The sequence below is a fragment of the Moschus berezovskii genome, chromosome 27, assembly GCF_049115385.1.
Source record: "Moschus berezovskii isolate FMDL1 chromosome 27, NW_MosBer_1.0, whole genome shotgun sequence".
In the NCBI taxonomy this organism is placed as follows: Eukaryota; Metazoa; Chordata; class Mammalia; order Artiodactyla; family Moschidae; genus Moschus; species Moschus berezovskii.
Window position 1 is genome coordinate 12,718,290 of NC_142486.1, and position 17,830 is coordinate 12,736,119.

A 17,830-nucleotide genomic window follows, 5' to 3' on the forward strand; every position below is an offset into this window, starting at 1 on the left:
GACTTTGGGAAGAAGAAGAGATTTCGTAAATGCAGTCGCCAAGATACGCTTCTTATGATAAATGCGTATAGAGGTGGGGGCTGGACACAGAAACCGTCGCCTGGACGGTGAGCGAACCCACCCAGCCCACCAACGCCCGGCCTGGCTCCCAAAGTAACGGAATCCGAGTCTCCAGGCCAGATTTTCCCTCTAGCCATTCCTGGCCACGCAAAGCGGAGCTGCGAGCACACAGAAAGGGATGTCTTCATCGCCAGCCGGGATGGAACAAACCCGCCCGCTCGGGGAGTGCTGAGAACCAAAGGGTCCCTCCAACGCGGGCAGCCGTCAACATGACTTGACGGCCCCCATCCCGCGCGGCCCGCACTCTCCCGGCGCCCCCACCCTTTCCGGGTGCGCGCGCACGAGCCGGCGAGCCGGGGAACTGTGCGCCCGGCAGCCTGCGGGCGGCGGCGGCCGACTGGCTCGCGGGGAGAGGGGTGGCCAGGAGCGCCGGAGGAGGAGCTGGCGCTGCAGCCGGGCCCCCTCGGGCCGCGCCCCGCCTTCTGCCGCCACCTGCGCGTCCCCTCCGGGCTCTCGCGCCCCGGGGCCGTGTGGGCTCTCCCTGCCGCAGCGGCGGTATCACCGCGTCCGCCAATTAGAAGACTGGGCGTTTGGCTCCCTGGGGCGCGGGAAGAGCGGCAGGCGCTGCCGGTTCTGGCGAGCGGAGGGTGCGCCGGCGCGCGTCCCTCCCCGCCGCGCTCCCCGCGACGTCCGTGGAGGGGGGTACAGAACTGCTGTGACTTTTGAGGTCCGACTCCGCCTTCCGGCTAGCCTCCCGACGCGCCAGCTCGGAGAGAGGCCGGCGTGAGCGGCAGGCCCCGAAGGCTCACTGCGTGGGCTCAGCACTTGGAACGTGTCCGGGAGTCCGCGGCGCTGTGCGCGCTGGTGAGTTTGGCGGCGGGGTGGGGTGTCCCCGGGCGCGAGGGGGCGGAGAGGACGTCGCGCTCTGCCCCTTCTCCCGCCCCCTGGTGCTGCCCCCACTTTAAGAGTAATTGAGACTTGAGCGTGACTGCGGAGCCGCGAGGATGCGGGCGCTGGCCACGGGCTATTCCTCAGCCCGGCGTGATGGAACGGGTCGGTGTGCGTAACAAAGGCGCCCGCCCCGGGGAGCCGGTCCTCGGCTGAAGACCGCGGCCGGCGCGCCGCGACGGCTGCCTGCGGACTAGGGTAGTGGCTGTGCGGCCCGAGGCGCGGTGCGCTCCTCCGCGGGCGGGCGGCGAACCCTGAGCCCGACACCTGCGCGCCGCTCCCGCCGCGGCGCCGGGGAGCCCCGCCTGCCGGCCCCTGCGTCCTCAGCCCCGCTCCCGGCGGCCGGAGGGCCAGCGGCGAACCACTTGCTGGTGCAGAGGAGAGACCCCCGGCTCCTCGCCGAGAAGCCGAGGCGACTGGTAGGGGCCGCGCGCCGAGGACCGAGTAGGCATCTTGGGGAGCACTCCTGCAGACCGAGGGCTTCCACGTGAACCATCTCGCTCTCCCCGCGACCGCCCGGACCTCCTAACTGTCTCCGCTGTCCGAGCCTCCGCGCCGTGGGGCCGGGAGCGGCTGGGATCCTCGCCAGCCGTCCGGAGCGCTTGGCTCGCACGCACGGCCCCCGGCTGCCCCGCGCCTCGCCGGAGCCCGAAGGGGCGCGGGTCCGGGGCGAGGGCCGACTGGGCGTGTTTGATGGCTTCACTGAGAAGAGTCAAAGTGCTGTTGGTGTTGAACTTGATCGCGGTGGCCGGCTTCGTGCTCTTCTTGGCCAAGTGCCGGCCCATCTCGGTGCGCAACGGAGACTCCTTCCATGAGATTCGGCCGCGGGCCGAGGCCGCTAACCTCAGCGCGCACAGCGCCAGCCCCATCCAGGATGCGGTCCTGAAGCGCCTCTCGCTCCTCGAGGACATTGTCTACCGGCAACTAAACGGTAAGGACGCGCGCGGATGCCCACGGGGTTCAGCGTGGGCATCCGGTCCACCCCCGGGGGCCCTGCGCGCGGGGCGGGAGGCAGACCTCCTGGCTCCCGTGCGCTCCGCTCCCTTTTACTCTTCCTGCCCCGTCTCGCCCAGGAGGCCGGGGCTGCTGGAAAGAATTCCCGGCTTCTTTTCTGTGCTCCAGCTGTAAGTTTGCTTTTATCGTGGAAACACGTCAGCATAGCTGGCTCCGGGTCTCCGCGTGCAGGAATCATTACCTGGCCAGTTGGCCCCAAGTGCGGAAACTAGACGCGCGGCCGAATGGGACTGGAGGCGCAGGCGACTTAAGGGAGGAAATAGCTCTTACAGTTTAGCCCTTTGGTGGGGTCGGACAGGGAGGGGCCATTGGCGGGCTTCAACGTCTGCAAAAGTAGAGGCCTTAGGTCTGGAGCTAACGCGCTTCGGTAGTGCGCTGGAGGAATGTTATCTCTCTAGGAGGCAGCCTGTTCAGCTAGTAACGAGGACCCCTCCCTTCCCAGCGCTGCCTTGGTGAAGCTGCTATTAAAAACTTCCGGATTCTCCCGGAGAGCTGCCTGAGGTTAATCGTTCAAGTTCGCGGTGGGTAGGGGAAGCAGGTTTTTAGGAGTGCAGTGAAGAGAGGCGTGCCATCCAATCAGTGATAGTTACCAGGGTCTGTCCCAGCTAAAATGTTCTCGGTGCTTCAGGAAGACAGGGAGACTTTTAACACCCCCTGGTCACATCTGGTCCAGGAGCTGATGGATCGACATTTGCTGCCCCCAAGGTCAGAATATTACTCACTGGAGTGTGGGCAGCTCTCCAAGGCCCACATGACTGGTATTCAAGGCAGATTCAAGGCTGCCATCTCCCTTGCTGAGCTTCTAACTCATGTCCTTACGGTAATTCCAGAGCTGTGCGTGATGTCTCTTCAGTCCTGTCCGACTCTTTGCAACCCCATGGACTGTAACCCACTAGGCTCTCTATGCATGGGATTATCCAGGTCAGAATACTGGAGTGGGTTGCCATGCCCTCCTGAGGATCTTCCCAACGGAGGAATTGAACCCGTGTCTCTTATATCTCCTGCATTGTCAGGCCGGTTCTTTACCACTAGAGCCACCCCGGCAGCTCCAATTCCAGAGCTACTGATAGTCATAAAGATAATGATCATAATTATCGGTGAAGTTCTTACTGTGTGCCAGACACAGTGCCAAGAGGTTACAAGTGCATTATCTCATTGAATGTTCACATCAGTCCAACGAGGTTCTTTCCATTTCCCATATCAGAAATAAGACAAGAAGGCTTGAAGAGGTTAGTTAACTAAGTTGCCTGAGGTCCTTCTGCTGTTAGTGGCAGAGTCTGGAGTCAGAACCCCATGTCTGGTTGACCAGAGAGCCTGTGTTTATGACAGCTTCTATCAAATGTCTCCTTCTAATTGTAAGGAGTCTTCACTTTGATGACGTTAGTAAGACCTTTCTTGGCTCAACCACTGTCCTCCCTGCAATTGGAGCTAGAGACCAGCCCGGTGGCAGGCAGGGAGAAGGATGTCACCATACTGTCTTCTTCCTACTTTCCAATGATCCCTTCTGGGTCCTTCCAGGTGGGATGGGGTCAGATTTGAAACATCCTCTGAAAGGACCCCTTGAGCTTCTTGATATCACTCAACAAGTATCCAGGGGAAGCCTTGAACTTGTACCTGCAGTGGGATGCTGCAATCCCATTGACCTCCAGCAGACAGCAGGGCCTGACTATATAGGTGTGGACCAGCTGTAGGTGTTGTCTGCGGGGGTCTGGTGGGAGCTCTTCTCCTGTATGTCCAAGGACCAAGGCACAGGATGAAACAAAAGCCCACAATTCATTTCTGGAGGAATTGGATGCTTATGGGATGGGCCTTATTATTTTACACAGATCTGGGCCATAGACTGATCCGTAGGACCCAAAAGAGCGCACAAGATAGCTGACTCCCTTAAGTGTCAGGCTGTACCCAAGGACACAAGTCATTTCAATTAGGTAACAGAATATGATATACACCCCATCAGTGCCCCAAATAGGAATAATAAAATGCCAAGTGGTATTTACTAAGTGCCACTGACACACCAGGACTTGTTTGGTCTTTCCAGCAACACTAAGGATAGGTACTGATACTCCCCTTTAGGGGAGTATTCCCTGGTGGCTCAGACTGTAAAGAATCTGCCTGCAATGCAGGAGGCCTGGGTTCAATCCCTGGGTTGGGAAGATCCCCTGGAGAAGGAAATGGCAACCTACTCCAATATTCTGGCCTGGAGGATTCCATGGACAGAGGAGCCTGATGGGCTACAGTCCATGGAGTTGCAAAGAGTTGGACACAATCGAGCAACTAACACTCCCCTTTAAGTAGCTTGCTCACAATCACCCAACTAAGGGGTGTCAGAACTGGGAATCGAAGTTACAATAGTCTGGTTCCAGAATTGAGGTTCTCAGCTGCTTCACTAGCTTGTCTTAATCTTTTTCTTTTTTTAATGTGGACCATTTTTAATGGTCCAAACAATAAAGAATTTGTTACAGTATTGCTTCTGTTTTATACTTTGGTCTTTTGGCTGCAAAGTAAGTGGGCGCTTAGCTCCCTGAATAGGGATCAAACCTGCACCGCTTGCATTGGAAAGTGAAGTCTTAACCACTGGACTGCCAGGGAAGTCCCAATCTTAGGTGTGCCTCAGAGTCACAAAACTCCAATACTTTGGCCACCTGATTGGAAGAACTGACTCTTTGGAAAAGACCCTGATGCTGGGAAAGATTGAAGGCAGGACGAGAAGGGGACAACAGAGGATGAGATGGTTGGTTCTCGTCTCAGAGGATGAGATGGTTGGATGGCATGATGGCATCACTGACTCTATGGACATGAGTTTGAGCAGGCTCCAGGAGTTGGTGATGGACAGGGAAGCCTGGCGTGCTGCTGTCCATAGGGTTGCAAAGAGTCAGACATGACTGAGCTACTGAACTGAACTGAGAATCACTTGGAGGGCCTTTTAAGATGTCGTTTTCTAGGCCCCACCCACAGAGTCGCTCATTCAGTAGCTTTGGGGTGGGGAGGCCTCTGATTGTATTTCTTTAACAAGTCTGTGGCCTGAACCATGACCCAGAGTCCTCTGCTGCCTATGCCAGGCAGAGCAAAGAGGAAAACCCACTTGCCTGTTGGTGGGAATCAGAGTGAGGACTTCTGGAAAGCTAAGAGTTTGCTTCAGATGGACTGGGGTCCTGGCTTCTTCCCCTGTGTGCCCTTCTGCCCTGTAAGCAATTTCCTGGGGGCGTGGGGATGTCCACCACCAGGGACTGGTTGCCTGGGTTAGGAAGACGAGTTTTCTTTTTTTTTTTTTTTTTGAACAGAGGAAAATTTATGCGTCGAACCTGGACTGGTCACTTATGATAATATACATGCTACAATTCCATTCTCTCCAATCATTCCACCTTCACCCTCTCCCACAGAGTCCCAAAGACTGTTCTAAATGCCTATGTCTCTTTTGCAGTCTCTTATACAGGGTTTAGGTTACCATTTTTCTAAATTCCATATATATGCGTTAATATACGGTATTGATTTTCTTCTTTCTGGCTTACTTCACTCTGTATAATTGGCTCCAATTTCATCCACCTCATTAAAACTGATTCAAATGCATTCTTTTTGATGGCTGAGAAATACTCCATTGTGTATATGTACCAAAGCTTTCTTATCCATTCATCTGCAGATGGACATCTAGGTTGCTTCCATGTCCTGGCTATTATAAACAGTGCTGCAATGAACATTGGAGTACATGTGTCTCTTTCAATTCTGGTTTCCTCGGTATGTATGCCCAGGAGTGCGATCGCTGGATCATATGGCAGTTCTATTTCCAGTTTTCTGAGGAATCTCCACACTGTTCTCCATAGTGGCTGTACTAGTTTGCATTCCCACCAACAGTGTAAGAGGGTTCCCTTCTCTCCACACCCTCTCCAGCACTTATTGCATGTAGACTTTTGGATAGCAGCCATTCTGACTGGTGTGAAATGGTATCTCATTGTGGTTTTGATTTGCATTTCTCTGATGATGAGGGATGTAGAGCATTTTTTCATGTGTTTATTAGCCATCTTTATGTCTTCTTTGGAGAAATGTCTGTTTAGTTCTTTGGCCCATTTTTTGATTGGGTCACTTAGTTTTCTGGAATTAAGCTGCAGGAGCTGCTTGTATAATTTGGAGATTAATCCTTTATCAGTTGCTTCATTTGCTATTATTGTCTCCCATTCTGAAGGTTGTCTTCTCACCTTGCTTAGAGTTTCCTTTGCTGTGCAGAAGCTTTTGATTTTAATTAGGTCCCATTTGTTTATTTTTGCTTTTATTTCCAATATTCTGGGAGGTGGGTCTTGGAGGATCCTGCTGTGCTTTATGTCGGAGAGTGTTTTGCCTACGTTCTCCTCTAGGAGTTTTATAGTTTCTGGTCTTACATTTAAATCTTTAATCCATTTTGAGTTTATTTTGGTGTATGGTGTTAGGAAGTGTTCTAGTTTCATTCTTTTACAAGTGGCTGACCAGTTTTCCCAGCACCACTTGTTAAAGAGACTGTCTTTTCTCCATTTTATATTCTTGCCTCCTTTGTCGAAGATAAGGTGTCCATAGGAGCGTGGGTTTATCTCTGGGCTTTCTATTTTGTTCCATTGATCTATATTTCTGTCTTTATGCCAGTACCATACTGTCTTGATGACTGTGGCTTTGTAATAGAGCCTGAAGTCCGGCAGGTTAATTCCCCCAGTTCCATTCTTCTTCCTCAAGATTGCTTTGGCTATTCGAGGTTTTTTGTATTTCCATACAAATTGTGAGATTATTTGTTCTAGTTCTGTGAAAAATATTGTTGGTAGCTTGATAGGGATTGCATTGAATGTATAAATTACTTTGGGTAGTATACTCATTTTTACAATATTTATTCTTCCAATCCACGAACACGGTATATTTCTCCATCTATTCATGTCCTCTTTGATTACTTTCACTAGTGTTTTATAGTTTTCTATGTACAAGTCTTTTGTTTCCTTAGGTAGATATATTCCTAAGTATTTAATTGTTTTCATTGCAACAGTGAATGGAATAGTTTCCTTAATTTCTCTTTCTATTTTCTCATTATTAGTGTATAGGAATGCAAGGGATTTCTGTGTGTTGATTTTATATCCTGCAACTTTGCTGTAATCATTGATTAGCTCTAGTAGTTTTCTGGTAGAGTCTTTAGGGTTTTCTGTGTAGAGGATCATGTCATCAGCGAACAGTGAAAGCTTTACTTCTTCTTTTCCAATTTGTATTCCTTTTATGTCTTTTTCTGCTCTGATTGCTGTGGCCAAAACTTCCAGAACTATGTTGAATAGTAGTGGTGAGAGTGGGCACCCTTGTCTTGTTCCTGACTTTAGGGGAAATGCTTTCAGTTTTTCACCATTGAGGATAATGTTTGCTGTGGGTTTGTCATATATAGCTTTTATTATGTTGAGGTATGTCCCTTCAATTCCCACTTTCTGGAGAGTTTTTATCAAAAATGGATGTTGAATTTTGTCGAAGGCTTTCTCTGCATCTATTGAGATAATCATATGATTTTTATTTTTCAGTTTGTTAATGTGGTGTATTACGTTGATTGATTTGCGTATATTGAAGAATCCTTGCATTCCTGGGATAAAGCCCACTTGGTCATAATGTATGATCTTCTTAATGTGTTGTTGGATTCTGATTGCTAGAATTTTGTTAAGGATTTTTGCATCTATGTTCATCAGTGATATTGGCCTATAGTTTTCTTTTTTTGTGGGGTCTTTACCAGGTTTTGGGATTAGGGTGATGATGGCCTCATAGAATGAGTTTGGAAGTTTCCCTTCCTCAGCTATTTTCTGGAAGAGTTTGAGTAGAATAGGTGTTAGCTCTTCTCTAAATTTTTGGTAGAATTCAGCTGTGAAGCCGTCTGGCCCTGGGCTTTTGTTTGCTGGGAGATTTTTGATTACAGTTTCAATTTCCGTACTTGTGATGGGTTTGTTCAGATTTTCTATTTCTTCCTGGTTCAGTTTTGGAAAGTTGTACTTTTCTAGGAATTTGTCCATTTCTTCCAGGTTATTCATTTTATTGCCATATAATTGCTGATAGTATTCTCTAATAATCCTTTGTATTTCTGTGTTGTCAGTTGTGATCTCTCCATTTTCATTTCTAATTTTATTGATTTGGTTCTTCTCCCTTTGTTTCTTAATGAGTCTGGCTAGTGGTTTGTCAATTTTATTCACCTTCTCAAAGAACCAGCTTTTGGCTTTGTTGATTTTTGCTATGGTCTCTTTTGTTTCTTTTGCATTTATCTCTGCCCTAATTTTTATGATTTCTTTCCTTCTACTGACCCTGGGGTTCTTCATTTCTTCCTTTTCTAGTTGCTTTAGATGTAGAGTTAGGTTATTTAGTTGACTTTTTTCTTGTTTCTTGAGGTATGCCTGTATTGTTATGAACTTCCCCCTTAGCACTGCTTTTACAGTGTCCCAGAGGTTTTGGGTTGTTGTGTTTTCATTTTCATTCATTTCTATGCATATTTTGATGTCTAATAATGATTAGTTCATTATTCAGCAGCGTGTTGTTCAGTCTCCATATGTTGGCACTTTTAACAGTTATTCTCCTGTAATTGAGATCTAATCTTACTGCATTGTGGTCAGAAAAGATGCTTGGAATGATTTCAATTTTTTTGAATTTACCAAGGCTAGATTTATGTCCCAGGATGTGATCTATCCTGGAAAAGGTTCCGTGTGCGCTTGAGAAAAAGGTGAAATTCATTGTTTTGGGATGAAATGTCCTATAGATATCTATTAGGTCTAACTCTTCTATTATATCATTTAAAGATTGTGTTTCCTTGTTAATTTTCTGTTTAGTTGATCTATCCATAGATGTAAGTGGGGTGTTAAAATCTCCCACTATTATTGTGTTATTGTTAATTTCCCCTTTCATACTTGTTAGTAATTGTCTTACATATTGAAGACGAGTTTTCTTGACTTGCAACCTCTGAGGGGAAGCAGGCAGGAAGACTGGGTTTGGAGCTTTTCCTGAACAAGCCAGGAATTCAGGCTGCAATTGGATAGATGTTATCTTTCTGGCTGACAAGTGTAATTCACAGTGACCTTCCCCCTCTCCACCCCACCCCTCAGCACTCCATCCTCTGCCTGTGCATGTTTTGGGTAAAGCGTATCCCACCTGTTGATTCTGTAGGCCTGCCGAGGTCTCCTGCTGCGGCGGGAGAGTGCTGAGATGGGACTTGGAGTCCTGTGTCTGCCTGCTCTGCAGCGTCTCCACTCCTTGCTACGGGAGGACAAGGAAACCTTGACCTTGGTGCTCCTTATTGCTTGGGAATTAATGGAGGGCTCAAGAGAGCCAAGCACTGGACATACAGGAGGGGCCCAGCCCCTTGGGTACCAGGGGGGAGCTGGTGTTTTAATGATGTTCAGGTTTCTCAGACGTTTCCTGGGGACTCTTACGAAGTTCACGCAGGAGAGACAGCACAGCCATCTGTAGTGTTCTCTCACCCCGGAAACAGTTTCTTGGGTGTCCTGCAGGGCCCCTCTGGGCTGGGGGTGCCAGATGATCCAGACTTCCTCAGAACGGGCCTCTCTGCTAAAACTGTTAGTGCCTGTCTTTTGAAAAATGGTTGCATGCTGTTGCTGTTTTGTTTTTCTTGATGCAGGCTGGGAAGGACACTTTAAAGGGAAGGTGGAAAGCACACTGAGATGATTTTGTTCTCTCCCCTCCAGAGCCGCTCTTACATCCGCCCTTCCATCTTTACCGTTGGGCACCCACTGCTGCCCGCTTACTGCTGCTGTAGTGCCCTTTAACCCACGCCCCAGCTCTGGTCTCTCACCCTGCTTTTCGGGACTCTGGCTGTCTGCATGGAAAGCACTGCTTGCACAGAGCCCAAGACCTTCCAGGAGTTCTGTGTTTCCTGAGGATCTGTGATCAAGCCAGGACGCTGATAGTCAAGGCCGACCACTGTCAGCCCACGTTCCCACCCGGGCCCAGTGCTTCTGCCTCCTCCAGCCAGGCTGATCCATTTGCTGAAATAGCCCTGCGTTTGTCTTAGGGTTGCATCTTCCGTGTTTCAGGTCCAGTCTTTGAGAAGAGCTGGTTGTCCTGGTTTGCTCTCTCTGCCCCCTTTCTGCATTCATGCGTCCTTTAAAGCTTGGCTCAAGGTCACTGCCTGGGGTGGAAGGTTGTGCCAGGTCCCACGGTCTGAGCTCTTCCTCATCCAGGTTGCTTGGAGCTTTCTTGCCCATGTCCATCGCACCCATGGCTTTGACTCTAGTGCCTCGGTGGCTTTATCTTTTGAGTTCAGAACTGGACTACAGGTGTTTTGAGGACTTGAACCATGTTTTGAACTATTTAATACCATGCCCATCCTTCAGCATCTGTCATAACACCCTGTATGTCATGTGGGCAAAAAGGTTTATTAGTTGATTAGTTGGATGGAAGCCAGTTTTAGGAGGTAAATGGTAATCACAGAGAAAATAACCTTGACTCTGTAGAGACTGGATTGTGTGGGGTGGATGTGGTTGGAGGAAGGAGTTGGAAAGACTTCGCTGGGGAGAGTGTGTGAGGTATTCTTCTTGTCTCTGTTATCTGTCATCTTGCCTGCGCCATCCTGAGGCCACCCCTGGTCCTTCACCAGACCCTGACTAGCGCCATCTTGAGGCCACCCCTGGTCCTTCACCAGACCCTGACTAGCGCCATCTTGAGGCCACCCCTGGTCCTTCACCAGACCCTGACTAACGGGTGCTAGAACCTTCGGAGGAGCCTGGAAGTGAAGCAGTTAGCCAGGTTAAAGACCAGCACGGTTCAGTATGCTTTTGGTGAATGTGTGGTTTTATAACATGCTGGTTTTATGCTCCTTTTCTCTCTGCTGCTGCTGCTAAGTCACTTCAGTCGTGTCCGACTCTGTGTGACCCCATAGACGGAAGCCCACCAGGCTCCCCTGTCCCTGGGATTCTCCAGGCAAGAACACTGGAGTGGGTTGCCATTTCCTTCTCCAATGTGTGAAAGTGAAAAGTGAAAGTGAAGTCGCTCAGTCGTGTCCGACCCCTAGCGACCCCACGGACTGCAGCCTACCAGGCTCCTCCATCCATGGGATTTTCTAGGCAATAGTACTGGAGTGGCTTGCCATTGCCTTCTCCGCCTTTTCTCTCTAGAGTAGGCTTAATTCATATTTTATCATGGAAATTTTAGAAAATTCAAAACCATTATGCAGAAGAAAATAATATTGTGTTAAAACAATTTTTTTTAAATGGTGGTTTTGTACTGACTTTAGGAAAATGGACGAAGGGACAGACAGAGTTCCTGGTAGAATTCCTGTGTAACTCTGTACAGGGCTTTTGGCTGTCTGTCACCTTCTGAGGAAGTTATTTGTTTTTTATCATTTTAGAGCTGAAAAGGTGAGACATAGAGAATACTGTGCGACTTGGTCGTGATGACACAGACGGTGAGGGACAGAGTCAAGATTCCAGAATATCAGGGTCCTTTTCCCAGGTTCAGCATCCCCCGATAGGTCAGGATGAAGGTGGTGGACGGTCACGTGCCCTATGCAAGCCCCGAGCTCTGGCTGGTAACCTCGTCCCTCATGCACGCCCTGGTGCAGGGACTCACAAGGGCACATGTGACTACTCCATCCAGTAAGCCTAGGGCCCTGCTGTCGTAAGAGGAAATGCAATCGATTGAGGTTAGGTTCCAAATTTAGATTTCAGAAGGATATTGAATAGAAGCAGGGTTGCTTGAAGAAATTGAAAACCTTTGCGGGCATGGAGAGAAGTCAAAATTACGCAGCCTGGTCCTGCCCCCAAGCCACACGGACAGATGAAGCTGGAGTCGGAGCTGCAGGAAACCGACACGTTCCCAAACAACCCACCTGCAGCCCGCCAAGCCTGCCGCATCAGCCGGGCCCACCAGGCGGACAAAGTGAGTGGGTGCAGAAGGACTGAGGCAGAGGTGTGTACTCTGGGCCTTCAAGGTGGTGTTGGAAGGAGAGGGATCATATACTGAAAGCATCTCTTCCTGGATGCCAGAGCTGGCCCTGAGCTGTTTCGTGTTTCCTGGAATATACGTATGCTCATGTAGACTGTTGAGCTGGATGGTACTAGCATTCCCAATGGGAAGGAGGTAAGGGGGAGAGAGCTGAGGGCACATGTTCGCATTAAAATCACTCCTTGCAGGTGAGCATCAGAAGGGTACCAAGGCAGTGTGAGTCTTAGGAGCTGCACGTAGGCTTTCATTAGGGCTTCCAGGTGGCTCAGTGGTAGAGTCCGCCCACCACAGCAGGAGACACAGGTTTGATCCCTGAGTCTGGATCCTTGAATAGTGAAAGTAGGTGATTTATCCCAGGTGGCTCAGTGGCAAAGAATCTGCCTGCAATGCAGGTGATGTGGGTTCAATCGCTGGATAGGGAAGATCCTCTGGGGAAGGAAATGATAATCCACTTTGTATTCTTGCTTGGGAAATCCCATGGACAGAGGAATCTGGTAGGCTACAGTTCATGGAGTCGCAAAAAATTGGACACAACTTAGCAACTAAACAACAACAGGCTTTCATCAGGGCTCAGTGGCCAGCAGGGCCCCGGGTGTGTGGAAGGCTGATCAGCAGAGCCAGGGCCTGGGTGCTGGAGGGAGGCTCACTTCTTTTACCTCCGACGGACTGATCACATCTGGTGGCTTCCAGAGAGATGGGGGGCCCGGTTCTTGGACAGCCTTGGGATACAGACACATCTGTGTTGGCCAGTGTGTGTGCCGGGCACCCTGCCAGCAGGGGCAGCTGCTGCCTGCCCAGCCCAGAATAATTGGGGAGAGGCTACCAGCGTCATTTTCGAGGAAGAACTCTGATGCCCTGACCTTTGCTGTTGCCAAATCTGGAGTGTCCTTTGTGGACAGGGAAAAGGCTTGGCAGTTAGAGCTAAAAGTGACAATGGAGAGGTGGAGCCCACATTGAATGGAGAAACACCTAAGGCACCTCTGAGTCTTTAAGAATATAATATTGGGAGAAAGGGTGTTCTCTTGGGCGGCAGACAGTCTGGGTTTGATGACTGGTTCTGTCACTTATTAACTGTGTGATCTACCTTGGGCAGACTTGAGGGCACAGCGGGTGAAGGGGAGGGAGAACGAATTGAGAATACCTTTGACATGTGTACACTATCGTGTGTAAAATAGTGATAGTTTCACTACCATTTCTCAGCTGTGAAATGGGGATGCTGTGAGTCAGGTTGAGCAGGGATTCACAATGTACAGCGTGAGCCACGGTGCCCAATGTGTGGCAGCTGAGAGAATGCTGACTTTTTGTTGTTGTTTTTAATTGGAGGTTAATCGCCTAACAAGTGTTGTGTTGGTTTCTGCTGTACATCAGCGTCCATGCGTGTGTGTGCTCAGTCGTGTCTGACTCTTTGTGACCGTGTGGACTGTAGCCCGCCAGGCTCCTCTGTCCGTGGAATTTTTCAGGCAAGAATATTGGAGTGCGTTGCCATTTCCTCCTCTAGGGGAATCTTCCTGACTTGGGGATTGAACCCATGTCTCTTGTCTGTTCTCTACATGTGCGTCTCCATTTCTGCCCTGCAAATAGGTTCATCAGTACCATATTTCTAGATTCTGTATATATGTGTTCATATGCTATATTTGTTTTCCTCTTTCTGGCTGACCTCACTGTGTATGACGGGCTCTGGGTTCACCCACCTCAGTTCAGCTGACTCAACTTTGTTCCCTTTAATGACTAATATTCCATTGTACATATGTACCACAACTTCATCCATTTACCTGTTGACATCTAGGTTGCTTCGATGTTCTGGCTATTGTGAATAGTGCTGCAGTGAACATCGATCGGGGTACGTGTCTTTTGAATGAATGCTCACTCTTTGAGGAAAGGAGCCTTGCTTGCTTGTTACTCATCATATGTCTGATGCTGAGAAGTCCCCTGGCCCACCATAGGTGTTCAGCTATATTTCTGGAACAAATGCATGAACAGTTGTGCTGGTCCTTGTTACCTGAGGTGTAAATCTCAAGATAGGGCACGAAAGGTCTGTTTTGCCCTTAAGTTGCTTAAACTCTTTGAATCAACCTAGGATCTTCTCTTTTTCATGTGTTTGTCTGAGGCTGAATTCTGTTTCTCTCTTCCTTCTCTTTTCTTCTTTCCCGTCTTCCACTTAACTTATAGTAGTGGTGGCTTTGGATAATCGCTTTTGAGGCCTGGGAGAAGAAATGGTCGCCTGTATATATCAAATCCCATCGCGGAAATGTTGGTCATGTCCATCTATTTGTGAGCACTTCCTCACTGCGGGGTGTGGGTTAGCTGCACGGATGCAGAGATGTGGATGGCACGCCCGCCTAGACATCTGTGGTCCAGTTGGAAGGGTGGGTTTGTAGTTTCACCAGGTAGACACAAGGTTTTGGAGGTAGAATGAGTATGGGGGCGGTGAGACCGGACCTGGCCCTCAGTAGGTGCTTGACCAAGCAGTGTTGAACTTGAAGGCGAGAACTCCAAAGTTTTAACGCATAGACCAGAGGACCCGGGCAGTGAGACCACTTGGGGGCCTGACATGGAAGCAAATCATAGAAAGTGGTCAGGCAGGGCGATTGACGTGGGCAATGAGTAGAGGCAGAGATGGGTGGGGGGACAGAAGGAAGGCTGTGTGACCTTCACTGGCCACGTGGAGCTTGTTTAGAGAACCGAATGGAGGCTGGACCCAGCCAGGCTTGAGCCTCTGGCCGAGTAAGAGTTAATTCTGTAGACATGGGGAGCTGTTGGATGCATTGGTCACTGCAGTGATGATGTAAGGGGATTGATGTTGTGTTGGGATTTAGTGTGCACTCGAATAGGTGGGAAAGTGAGTTAGAATCCAACGATCGGTAGAAGGTTCTGGTGTCGCTGGCCCAGCCATGCCTCTGGTTCAGGGCTCAATGAGCCCTCTGACCCTCAGTGACTCCACGTGCCCTTCACCTCTGACCCATCTCCTTGGCCACATTCTGAGTTGGCCCTTTGGAAAATCAGACTTAGCCCTTGGCACTCTGACCTGCATGCTCCCCACCCTGTGGGGAGCTCCCCATTCCATGAGTTCATGGAGGTGCACTCAGCCCTTCAGCCACGCCCATTGCTCTCCTTTCCTATGGTTCCAGCCTTTCACCTCAGCCTGGACAGGAATTCTCTTCCCAGCTCCTCCAGGATCCTCACCTCTGTGCCCTCTGCTTCATCCATCTTGTGGCCTCCTAGTCCCGGATCGGCTGATTGCCAAGGAAAGGCCCGCGCAGGCGGGAGTTGGCGCCCTCACCGTGCACTCTGCAGTCTTAGGTTGGCCCTGAGCTTGCCCAGCACCTGCTGGTAGGTCTTCCTTTCTATCCCCCATTTGTTTCTGAGTCAAAGAGGAAGTAGGAGTGGACTGGAGGGATTCTGTGGTGGCGATGGATGGGAAGAGTTCTCTGCTTCAGACCCATCTCCTCCCGCCCCTCCCCTGCTGCTGCTCTCAGATCACCCAGAAGCCTGTCCATTGCAGCTGCTGCGGCATCAGCCCCCTGCATGGAGGCTTTAACCCAGCAGTGGCTGTTGCAGCCACAGTCCCTACAGGTCTGCCTTCCAAGGCCACCACCAGGCATCTGGGTCCTCCTGCGTTTCATGGATTCAGCTGGAGTGCCCTGTCACAGGAGAAGACCTGCTTCCTGTGCTGAGGGGACCAAGTGATGGAACTCAGAAAATCAACTGGGGATGCCAGCTCCCCACCAGGTGGCCTTTCACGGGGGAATGAGTGCCCCATCAGCATGGAAGGCTGTTTTCTTGGTCATTTCTTCATGGTTGCAAGATGGCTGCAGTAGTTCCGGTCATTGCATCTTTGTACAAGGTAGGATGTACTGTGCCACTGGTCACATCTCCTATTGTTTAATGAGGGAAGAAAATCTTTTCCAGAAGTCTACCTGCTAAGCTCATGTGGCCCAGAGAATGGACACATGGCCAACCTTGCTTCAAGAGAATAGTTGCTTTTCAGAGAAAGTAAGTATGGTGGAGGCAAAGAGAAGGAGAGAGGAATGGTGTTGGCATTGCGAAACTGTGGTATCTGCCATTTCTGCACTCCCAATACCTTTTCAGCAAATAGTAAAATAAAGTAAGACTCTATGCTGTCTAGAAATTCAATGAACTAAAATATTAAGTCCTTGGGCATTCTGGTTAACTTGGATTTGATCTGAAGACATCTCATAGATTGAAACGACCATGTACAACCACATTTTGTCAATGCTGAGATGCACATTTTTACATCTCTGAAATTGAAATTCACTTTATGATCAGTAGTGTGTCACAGTTTAATTGGCAGCACTTTCCTCTTTTCTGGGTATATAAAAATGGTGCCACTGACGATTGAAGGCATCTTAGATTTGATGGTCTTTGTAAATATGCATGCGTACCATAGTGTACCATATGCAGTGCTTTCGTTGGACATCTAATACATATCATAGGGATTCCCTGGTGGCTCAGCAGTAAAGAATCCACCTGCCAGTGCAGGAGACGCAGGTTCTGTTCCTTGGTTGTGAAGAGCCCTTGGAGGAGGAAATGGTAACCCACTCCAGTATTCTTGCTCGAAAAAGCCCATGGACAGAGGAGCCTGGCAGGCTACAGTCTTCAGGGTCACAAAGAGTTGGACATGACTGAGCGACTGAGCATATACATACTAATACATATCCAGTGTTTCGTGTAGCTTAAGTCCACATCAAACCTATGTACATTATTACCCATTTGACAGTTAGGAAGCTGAAACTCTGAGAAAGCAGTTGTCCAGAGACAGCCACCAGCTGCCTTTATCTGTCTTTGTTTATGAAGTTGGCACTTTCTGACTTCCAGATGTGGGACTCGGTCCCAATTAGCATTGGTGGCTGGTCCAGGGATTGCCGAGGGAGGCGTGGGGATGCAGTGTCAGGAAGGCAGCAGGGAACCTGGCTTCCCTTAGGTTTAGTAGCTACTGGTGTGTGTAAAGCTGTAAAGCTGTTAATTCTAGAGCTCTGAATTATGCTGTGTGAGCATTAAATCCAGGCCATAATTAGAACAAAATGTGAGAAAAGTGAAATTGATATTAAGTTAATTAAAAGGCTTTGCTTATATTTATTTGCAAGGAAATTAGCACAACAAGAGTGCTGACAAGTGCACATTGTTAATTTCTTCTTCGTTTGGGCAACTCTCAGCAGGCCTGGGGCAAGCTTTGTTCTTGGCTTCTGCCCTGTGTGCTCCCTCCCATTGAATCTCCATCTTTTTGGTATCATGGTGGCTTTAATTGGGCAAGATGCAATATCATCTTCTGATGGTCATTTTTTAATGGATAGTAAGCCTTGAAGAGGAACCACCCTATCCTGTTAGGACTTAGGCCCTTGAGATGTGTATATGGTGCTTCAAAACTCTGTGTTAACATGTAGCCAATGCAATTGATGGAGGTGGTTCCTTCATGCCCAGAAGGTATTCCCTTTGGGCCAGCACACCTGGGTCATTTCTGTTCATCATCCTGAATTAGGTCACAGATTGGGTTGGCATGTGCAGTGTAGAACTTTAATCTGGAATTCCTAGAAGGGTGGAGACTATCTTTCTTATGGAACCATTTATACCAGATCAGGGTCTGGATTAAGGAGGTGGATATTAGGTAGCCTAGAACTACCTTGGTCTCTGGTTGGGGTGGCATTGGCAATGCCGTATTCACTGAGAGACTGGGTTTTCCTCTTGGGCACAGAGCTTATCTTCAGACTCCCAGCAGTTAGGTAAAGCAGGGTTGGGGGTAGATATATGGGGGGTGGCATGTGACTGAGTTCTGGGCATTGGAGGATAAGAGAAAGTGATGTTTACACTGTCAAACTCAGCCCACAAAATATCCCGTGGGGTCCTCCATGCCTTCCCTCTTTACCTT

General features: G+C 49.3%; 1 protein-coding gene across 1 annotated transcript in view; it reads left to right on the plus strand.

Moving 5' to 3' along the window:
• The first annotated feature begins 246 nt into the window (after positions 1–246).
• The window catches only part of GALNT17 (polypeptide N-acetylgalactosaminyltransferase 17), a 440,942-nt gene continuing 423,358 nt past the window's right edge, over positions 247–17,830 (plus strand). The window contains exon 1 of the mRNA XM_055409983.2: positions 247–1,939. Within this exon, the coding sequence (XP_055265958.1) occupies positions 1,702–1,939 (238 nt within the window). The 5' untranslated portion in view covers positions 247–1,701. The remainder of the gene's footprint in view (positions 1,940–17,830) is intronic.